Source organism: Phaseolus vulgaris, chromosome 8, assembly GCF_000499845.2.
Source record: "Phaseolus vulgaris cultivar G19833 chromosome 8, P. vulgaris v2.0, whole genome shotgun sequence".
Lineage (NCBI taxonomy): Eukaryota > Viridiplantae > Streptophyta > Magnoliopsida > Fabales > Fabaceae > Phaseolus > Phaseolus vulgaris.
In genome coordinates, this window is record NC_023752.2 from 56,327,265 (window position 1) to 56,337,869 (window position 10,605).

A 10,605-nucleotide genomic window follows, 5' to 3' on the forward strand; every position below is an offset into this window, starting at 1 on the left:
CAAATAATAGGAACCTTGGACAAATTTTGTTTTGAATGGGTACTCAATCGTATGGAAATTTAAAACTTAGTTAGGAAAAAAAAAACATAAGATTTCTTTATATGGTTAACAGGGTATATGGTAGGTGGTGGTTTTTGATAATATTTATTGATCTTTTTGAATTTTTAATTAGAGGATTGTGAAAGAGATCTAATAAGCTAGGTTTGGTGAATTATGGGTGTCTCTAGTTAGGCCAAAAGGGTTTGGCCGCAAAGTATGGGAAAAATGGGTGGATGATTACTCTCTTATTTTCATGGTGGATTTTAATGTTGGTGTGTATGGGTTTGGATGAATATAAGTAATTTATTTTTTATGGTTCTTGACTAATTTGGGTGACGAAAAAGGTAAGAGATAAGGTGATGATTACCTTACCAAATTTACACAACAAAAAATAGTTTACTAAGACCTTTGAAGATGTTTTGACACATTTTTTTATTGTTCCAAGAAGATAAGATAAAGAAATGTTACTTGGGAAAACTCAACTAAGCAAAGCAACACTCTTATACAAAGAGCGTATAAAAGGTTATGTAAGTTTTCAAAGTGTACATTCAATTCAAAGGTTATTTACCGTGCTTATGAGTTACTTTTTTTTTATAAAGACTTGACTATGTGCATCCAAGTCTTATTTACAAATATGAGACTTGAATTCCAATCTAAGGTAGACGTAATTTTATGGTTCACATCACTTCTCTTTCTAACTTAGTTGTTCTCTCGTCTCATAGTGTTCAAAGAAACAATTTACAATTTTCTAAAGCCCATTTAAGGTTGAATATCAAGCTTTAGCATCCACTACATGTGAATTTCATTGGTTCATTTATCTTTTACAAGATCTTTGAATTCTTTTAATCCAATCCAACATTCTATATATGAACAACCAATTACCATTCAAATAGTCTCCAATCAAGTTTTTTTTTTAAAAACTAAACATAACGAGATCGATTTTCATATAGTTTGTAACAAGATCAATGTTCGTTTATTCGCGTTTTTGTCAATCTCATGTTTTAAGAAATTAAATGATATTTTAAGAAAAAAATTTATCCTAGAAAATTTCAAAGTTTGTGTTCCAAGTTGAAAATGGTAAACATGCATTCCCTACTTAAGGAAGGCTCTCAACAATAATTTGTTGATTTCTATTATAAATATATTTTGGTATTATCTTTTTTGTATCCATTATATATAATCAAACTCTTAATCAATAATATAACATACTATTGTTAATCATATGTATTTGTTTTCTCTATACTCTTTTTCATGTTCATTATTGATCCAAAGGTCTTTGTTAGACAGATTCCCACCTTTTTTAAGGCATAACTTTACAAACATTGAAATAAACACAAATGTTGAAGCTATAAGGTAGAAGATAGTAACTTGTCTTTTGTTATATCAAATGTACTTCTAAAAGTTTATCAAATTATTTCTAAATATTAAATCATTATAACAAAGATATGGTTGTCTGTCTTTTATTTATTTTACAAGTGTTGATATTGAGAATATTGCATGTGTATGCTAAAAAATTTATCCACTTTAGAGTATGACTTTTTCATTTTGAAGTTGTACTTCAAAGTAATTATTCATCTAAGTGTTCTTTTTTTAAAGAAACATTTCAAAAAATAATTAATTTTTTAGTAAAAAAAAGACATTGTGTTAGTTTCTTAGTCTTATCATATTCATCTTTACTGATAAAAAAAAACATTCATGATCAAAAAAGGGATATTCGTGACTATGAATTATTTTGTCATCCCTAATTAGACACCTTTAACACTAAAGGTGGTGGTGAAGGTTTATAACGTGTTGTTGGTGTGCCATTGCATTAGAGAAGACCATGATGGAGGAAGCAATAACAATGACATAAAAAAAAAAAGAGGGTGAGTTTGGGATAAAATATTGTTGTTTGTGAGAGTTTCATACGAAAATGCAACAATAGTAACATGATATAAGAAAAAGTTATTATTTTGCGACGAGAATGTTGTTAGAGAAAGAGAGGTGTTTGAAGTATTGTATGTTGTGGAAGAGAATACTGAAATTGAGAATGAATATTGTTTCACGCCTTAATGCTCACAAAATACTACATAGACTATCGATGTAAAATGCAATAGTTTTATTTACAAAAATGTCATTATGTTATTTATGACGAAGGTTTCATGACAACCAATATAGTAGCTTAAGGAACATCGTTTCATGTTTCTACACTAGTGTAAAAAATACTAATAAATTATTTAGTTTAGAAGAGATAATCAAAGAATAGGTGAACTATTCGTGATAATTTCAATCTCATCAAAAAAACATGACTAAATCTCTTAAAACATAAGTGAACCACTTTGTTATTTTTTTAGTGTAAATTATCCAATCACTTAAATAAATTTTATGTATAAATCATCATATTAAAGTATCTTTTAAATAAACAAATATCTATATATAGATATATATTATTTAAAAAAATTGTTTGTATTTTTATATGTAAATAAAATTATTACATATAATTTTAATATTAACCATACATTTATAAAATCATTATTTTTAATTCTTATTTTTCTTGAAATATAATACAAAATAAATAATTTTAAAAATATAAAAAAAACTAAGAATAAGTATTAATAGTATTATTATATTTATACTTAAACTAAAAAGTTATATATATATATATATACACACACATATAACTCTTCACACTCCATTTACTAACCTATATACATATATGTCCAATATGCATAGGATTAGAGTTTTTACATTTTTTTAATAAACCAAAATTTTAAAAATGGTTAAGTGATGTTTACACTATAATTAAAAGCTTGTTTTAATTTGGTGATATCCACGATTCATTCTTTCCTAATATATATTTTTTTCTTTTTTAAACACTTCACACTCCATTTATTTCTGCCACAACCCTTTTTTTCATATTCCTTTTTAAGAAAAACACCACAATAATTATTTAAAATTTATCAGTAACTTAGATTTTTAAACATATAATTTTCATTAATTTTTATTTTAAAAAGTAAAATTTCATTATATTTACTTCCATATAGACTTCATAAAGGGGAAAAAAATAAAAATGATAAATTTAACAAAAACTATTTTTTTTTCATTATGTTAATCATGAAGTTAAAGTTGAGGTAATTAATTCTTTTAAATTTAAATTACTAAACATATTTAAATAAAAAAAATCCAAAGACAAATTGATAACTAAAGTCTTTAATTATAATATAATATAGCTTTTTTTTATCCTAAATACTAATTTATAACATTTTAAATGTTAATGATATCAATATAACAAAAGTACACTATGTATATATAATTATTTTATTACTACAAATAAAGTCAAACAACTCATTCTATCTTTTTTTTCTATTGTATTTTTAATGTGTTTTAGATAGTATATATAGTATTGCATTATTATTTTCTTTTTAGATCGTATATATATATGCAATAATTTAATGTTATCATTATTTTCTTTTAATGTTATCATTATTTTCTTTTAATGTTATCATTAATACTAATTTAAAATTAATTATTACAATTATATAAAATATTATTAATTTGATAATTTGTTTCTTCATTAAATTAGTAAAAGTTAAATTTAAATACATCCAATCCAATGGAAAGTGAACATTCATCTAAATTTGTCAAAACTTTTCACATTGCCTTAAATGATCCTGGCATTATAAGTTTTCCATATCAAAGAAAGACATTGCCAACTTTTTCTGTCCAAATGGGTGGTATACTTTGACATTCAAAATAGTAAAACATATCCATTATACATAGCAATAAATTATTATTTTAATTATATTTATTTTATTTTTAATTTAACATATTATTATATTATTATAATTGGGTGTTAAAAGTATGTTATTTATTATTTGAGTGTTAACAAAAACTTTTCCATATAGATTAGAGCGCAACAATCCATTCTAAAAAAACGTTAAAATAAATTGGTGTAATTAGTCTCTCAAATTGTTTTTCATTACCATATTAATTAGCCCCTGCAAGAAAAAAACAAATAAATTCCTGAAATCATTTAAGGTTTCATCATTGATTTTAAAATTAATCTTTGTTTTTCATTTTAGTCCTTAATCTGGAAAATTAAGTGATAATAATAACATATGTTTAACACAAATAGAAAAGATTAATTTATTTATTAAACCAAATCCCATTCAAAAATTCAGTTTCAGATATTAATCCAAAATTTCAGAAATTAAATTATCCATTTAGTCCACTCTTCATTCATAGACTTCATGCTTTTTGGTGTTTGCATGAAGGCCTAAGGCAAAGTTCATAAATACTAGAATCTCCCACATGGTTAGAACATACTTGGCTGCAACCATGAAATGCATCTCACCTATCTCTCTTTGCTTCCTGCTATGTCTTTGTGCAATTCAAAGGTATTTCAGCATTACATTCTCTAGCCTTGGTTTCAATATTAATCCATTGCAAAAGATAAAAAGTGAGGCTTTTATACTATCTTATGGACAGCACTTTATATGGTGCAATCTTGCTCTGTTGGTTAATCATTCATTACCATCACTCATTAGTCATGAGAAAAATCACACAAGTACATAACACAGTAGCAATGTACCATGTTGTTCTTTCTGGTCTTTGCATGTATTTTCTAAGATTCTTTCACAAAATTAATGAGCATATATGCAGGCAAACAATGAACATTATTTATTGTTGATTTCAGTGTGTCATCTCAAAATGCTATCACCCCTCCAAGAGGTTGGAACTCCTACGATAGCTTTAGCTGGATCATTTCTGAAGAAGAATACTTACAGAATGCTAATATAATTTCTCAGAACTTATCTGTTCATGGATATGAGGTACTCTACAATTTGTATTACAGTAAATATGTTATAGTATTATAAAATAAGTTTTAAATATAAATCATCTCTGACGCATTTCTTCAAGTTGAGACTATCAACTTGTGTAGTATAAATTTATAGGTAGTCCGATAGCAATGAGATGGCTTGATATGTGATGAGATCCGATATACAGTCCAATATACAGTAAGGAAAAATATGTGTGCATATAATATTTGCTCTGAAATGCAGTATGCAGTTGTGGATTTCCTCTGGTATAGGAGTTTAAAGGGTGAGAAAAATTCTATTGGTTTTGATATGATTGATGAATGGGGAAGAATGCTCCCTGATCCTGAAAGATGGCCTTCTTCAAGAGGAGGGAGAGGGTTCAGTGATGTAGCTAAAAAAGTACATGATATGAGTCTGAAGTTTGGGATTCATCTTATGGCTGGAATCAGTACACAAGCATTCAATAACAACACGCCAATACTAGATACAATTACGGTATATTGCTTCTCATTCCTGCAAATTTTTATTTTTTCTTTCTCTAGTAACCATGCATGTGATTGCTTTTCAATCACCTTTTCATTCTTCTGAACTAAATTCCAACTCCATGATATCTTATTTAAAGGATAGACTTAATTCCACTTGGATACAAGTTTATTCATTCTGCAATATAGCTTGCTACAATTAGTATTTAGTCACAACTTAGCTTTAAACGTTATTAACAACTATCTCATCTGCTATACAATTTTTTTTAGCTGAAATGGAAAAATGTAAATAATTTGGATTTTTAGAAAAGAAAAAAATGTCGGATTATAAATCTATTAAGATTTTAATATAAATATTTTTTTGAAGTAATTAAAGGGGATTTTGAAAACTTCGAGTCTAATGTGAAAAAACAATTTTAAAAAACACCAATAGAATTTAAAATTAAATAATAATTTAAATACTTTTGGAAATAAATTAAAGGTGAAAAAAAGTTAAAATTAAGGATGTTCATAAGTGAGGTTGATAAGATGGAAAGAAATTATTCTGATATTGAGTCTAAGTAAAATAATTGAGATTCATAAGTGAAATAATTAAGAAAGAATATTCATATCATAGTAAAGAAAATGAAAAAGTGAATAATTGAGATTAATCATCACATGTTAGCGTAATAAGATCTAAATTTGAATTCTTATATAATTTAAAGCTCTATCGAGCTCTTGGAAAAAAAACTTAATTTTCATTCAAAATTCATATTTTCTAATTGTTGTTGTGTTCTTATCCTAAATTTGCATATGCAACTCTTAACCTTGCTTACTAAATATTCAATTAGTTCTCAGTAAATAATCTCTAACTACCACTAATTTTGATCTTCAATCAGTTCAATCCATTTCATTAAAACAATACAAAAAAAAAAAAAAATTGAAGAGTTGAAACTTTTTTTCCATGTAGATAAAATAATTATGTTCAAAACATAATGAATATCATTTTGAAAAATAAATTAAAATGATTTCAATCAAAATATAAAATATTAACAATAATACATGCAAGATATTAACCTTACATTTTTAATAAAAAATTCTTTTAGTTATACGATTTTCACTTTAACAGTATATATATAAACATTAAAAGATATAAGTTCATAAAAATGACAATATAATTAAAAATTATGTAAAAAGAAAATATTGGTGTACTATATACCCATCATTTTTTCTTTTGAATTTACTTTTCTCTTCTTGAACCATTATCAGGGACAACCTTACATGGAATCTGGTCGAGTGTGGCATGCAAAAGATATAGGAATCCCATCAAGGGCTTGTAAATGGATGGATAAAGGTTTCATGGCTATAAATACAACAACAGGAGCTGGAAAAGCCTTTTTAAGATCAATTTATGAGTTATATGCTTCATGGGGAGTTGATTTTGGTATTTATAAACTATATATATTTTTCTTATCATGCATGTAGTATCACAAATTATGCAACACATTCATTTATTACATTTGATCTTAATCATAATATTTTCAAATAAGCAATAAGAAATTGTGTGTATTATCCTCTCAGCTTTGCCACATTTATATGAATTTTCTGCTTTGATTTGTTACAGTGAAACTAGATTGTGTATTTGGTGAGGACCTGGATTTGGGTGAGATAACAACTGTATCAGAGGTATAATGCAAAACTCTCAATCATTTTTCTCCTTTTCATTCAAAAGCTAAGACATGAAGAACAGTGTTGTCATTTGAGTTACCATGTATGCAGATTATTAATGGCTTTCACAATCCTATTGTGTTTTCTCTATCTCCTGGAGTCAATGCAACACCAGAAATGGCTGAGAGGGTTAATAGTCTAGTTAATACATATCGTATAACACAAGATGATTGGGATAAGTGGCCAGCAGTCTTATCTCATTTTAATGTATCAAGGTATTTGATCAAATTCTTTCAATGTTTGACTTCAAAATATGTGAATTTCTCTTCCATCTTTCTTCTACTACTCTACCATCAAAATTGTCTACATTTTTAATACATTTGATTTATCTTTCAGAGACTTCTCAGCATCTAATTTAATAGGAGCAGAAGGTTTAAATGGAAGCTCTTGGCCTGATTTGGACATGCTACCATTTGGATGGATAACTGATCCAGGTTAGCCTAAATGCCCCTGCATTACTACTTTTTCCTTAATTTATTAGGATGAAGCCAGTTAAGTTATTCTAAATAGTTCTTAGTTTACATCCACTGCATAATAATTTTCAAAACTATACTATTTCACACTGAGTTTCAATTGAGTTGGTTCAATAGGTAAGGTTCGTGACACTCTCCTTCTCATGTTTACATTTATGTTTGATTTGTGTTAAGTAGCGGTTAGGAACCAAGTGTGAGTCTAAATCTCACATTGAATTAAAATGATAAATATGAGCAGAAATGAGAAAGTTGAGTACCATATAAGGAAGAAGATGCATGAATGCATTGTTTTAAGGTTTTGGATTGGAGTTGGTGTCAATCTCTTAGTGAGTTTGATTGAGGTCACACTGTTATGGAATCTCCCCGTTGAATCCAGTGTTATCAAATTAATAATTTGTCTTGGTGACCAACTCAAACGATCCAGTAGATCCTTATATTGAAAGTCTTCCCGATGGAAGGTTTAGATAAGCATGTCCTATTAATGTTAATGACGGTACAGAGTCACTAGCGAGGTACTCATGGTTAGAAATGATTCCACTTGAGGGGAATGTATCAATATATATATGAGACTCTTACTTGAGGGAGAGATTGTTAGGAACCCAAGTGTGAGCATAAATAAGAAAGATGAGTAGAAATGAGAGAATTGAGTACCATATAAAAAATAAGACCCATAAACTCATTGTATTAAGGTTTTGGGTTTGGTTGAAATTTCATTGTTATGGAATCTTTCTAGTGAATCTCACCTGAAAGCCCCAACAATAGCTACCATTTTCCATAACTTTTTCAAACAAAAACAGAATATGCCTTTGAAAAAGTATGTTTTCAATTTCATCCAATATATTTATTTATATATATATATATTAATTATTCAAAATTGCGTTGAGTTGTTTACATGTTAGATAATTAAGAATATAAAACTTCTTTTTTCTATTTTGTTTTTCTATAGATGCTCATGAAGGTCCACATAGGTCTACTAACCTTACTCAAGATGAGCAAAGAACACAGGTACATATGCAAAGCACACAACATAATTGAATTACTGTATATTGGAGCTGACATATATATTCACGAAAATTAATAAATACTAAGTGTTATTATTCTCATATATCACAGATGACTTTGTGTTGTATGGCAAAATCTCCCATTATGTATGGAGGGGATCTACGGAAAATTGATCAACAGACCTATGATCTTATCACCAATCCTACCCTTTTGGAGATAAACTCTTTTAGCTCAAACAATCAAGAGGTACGTGAAAATTTTCTTGTTTTTTCTTTTGTAATCAATGTTTCTTAAATCTTACATTGCCATTGTTTCTATTTTTTTTTATGTAGTTTCCTCATATCAGATTACATGATGTCAATATGGGAGAATACAATGTCACAAAATTACAATTTACTTACTCCATGGCTCTCACTGAGTGCATTGATCCAAAAGCAAGTGGTTGGTTTAATGAAAAACACAACCAAAGTCTTGAGAGAATCTGTTACAAGAATCCAAAACAGGATCACGAGGAACCTTTTTGTGTGAACAAGAGAGAACTTCAAATGGCATCATTGTAATCATAGTTTACCATTCTCCAACTTATTTATCTAGATTTTTTTCTACTTGCTTGCAGTAAATCATATTACAATGTTGCTAATGCAGGAATAGGAGATATATCCAATCTGCACACATGTGGGAGTTAAAATCTAATGGGACTCTGGTTAATAGTGATTCTGGCCTTTGTGCAACAGTAGAATATCTCCTAGGTAAATATTAATAGGAAAAACTTATCTTTTTGTAGAACTATTCGTGCTCTCACTCATTTATTTGTTTACTTTATTCAATAATGCAACCTGACCAATCATGCAGCTGAAGGTTTTCCTAATGGGATTAGATCTTGGATTGCAACTGGAAGAACAGGTTTGTCTATCCTCATTTCATCCATTAGATTTTTCTAGTTCAGTGTTTCTGCAATACCAAATTGATATGTAGTAAAATAACATGAGCAAAACCTACATGTACTTCCTTATCTTATTTTGATATTACTCTCCAATTAAAATTGAAAAAGTTAAGGAAAAGTCTACATTAAATGTTAGCATAAGTTAGTTAACTTTAACTACTCTAAGTTTTGTTTAATTAACATTAGTTGTTTTTGGTTTTTCTTGTCTTTAGGGGAGATCTATGTTGCTTTTTTCAATCTGAATAGTGAGAAAGCAACAATATGTGCAAACATAGTAGACTTAACTATTGTGTATCCAGCTAGAAGAAAGTATGGACTTTGTATCGGAACCGAAACATGGAGTAGAACAAGTATAAAAACTAATGATACATTATCAGCAGAAGTGGCAAGTCATGGAAGTGCATTGTTTGTCCTTCATTGTCAATAAAATTTGGCATTAAATCTTATTTGAATGTTTATCTATAATTTTGTATTTTAACTTCAATCGAAACTCTTAAGTTGTTTTCGACTACAAAAGTAATAGCAAATCCTTTTTTCGACTCCATACTTTCATGCATAAAAAATTATTTGAATGTTGTAAGTTAGATGAGAATGTCTAAAATCATTGCTCATTCAAAATGTGAGGTTAAGTTCAAGATCTCCAAGCCTTGCAATAATAATATGTTGTATGAGTTCCAAATTTCTTAATTGAGTGATTTCTTTCACTTTGAAGATCTTCTCCTTTGTAAACTCCTAATGATTTTTTTAAAATCGATGACTTCAAACATATTCAATCAACATTAATTGAAAAATTAATTAAAAAAGGACAAAACTATTTTTTCAATTAAAAGTGAATAACCATTTTTATAAATAAAGTGAACAAGTAAACAACTTCTATTAAAAACACAAATCAATTTTTTTATAATCACGCATCAACATAATTCACGACTTTATATTAAACAAAGCTTGGAATTGAAAGATCAAAGAACCCATTGCGTTATTCAAATTATCTTTCACAGGTTCTAGTGCACTTCACTTCTCATTTTTATTCTCATTCTGATTTAATATAAATATGATATAGTATATTTGTGATTCAATATAAATATGATAGTCATTATATACCTTTTTTTTTTTTGTCGGATCCGTAACTATGAGCATCTAGGTGGTAGCTTTATTGTTAA

The 10,605-nt window shown here is 27.7% G+C and overlaps 1 protein-coding gene across 1 annotated transcript; it reads left to right on the forward strand.

The window, feature by feature from the left end:
• Positions 1-4,197: 4,197 nt before the first annotated feature.
• LOC137825905 (probable alpha-galactosidase B) lies at positions 4,198-9,994 on the forward strand. Its single transcript, XM_068631708.1, has 13 exons — positions 4,198-4,415; positions 4,715-4,850; positions 5,082-5,333; positions 6,569-6,743; positions 6,924-6,985; positions 7,079-7,242; positions 7,364-7,461; positions 8,447-8,505; positions 8,614-8,748; positions 8,835-9,058; positions 9,148-9,251; positions 9,355-9,405; positions 9,658-9,994. The coding sequence occupies exons 1-13, from the start codon at positions 4,330-4,332 to the stop codon at positions 9,870-9,872; spliced, it is 1,761 nt and encodes a 586-aa protein (XP_068487809.1). The 5' UTR covers positions 4,198-4,329; the 3' UTR covers positions 9,873-9,994.
• The last annotated feature ends 611 nt before the right edge of the window (positions 9,995-10,605 follow it).

Excerpts from the sequence above, each read along its gene's own strand:
- LOC137825905 (XM_068631708.1), top strand. The coding sequence starts at position 4,330 with ATGGTTAGAACATACTTGGCTGCAACCATGAAATGCATCTCACCTATC. Across the intron at positions 4,851-5,081 it reads TATCTGTTCATGGATATGAG|TATGCAGTTGTGGATTTCCT; the intron begins GTACTCTACAAT and ends TCTGAAATGCAG. Across the intron at positions 7,462-8,446 it reads TGGATGGATAACTGATCCAG|ATGCTCATGAAGGTCCACAT; the intron begins GTTAGCCTAAAT and ends GTTTTTCTATAG.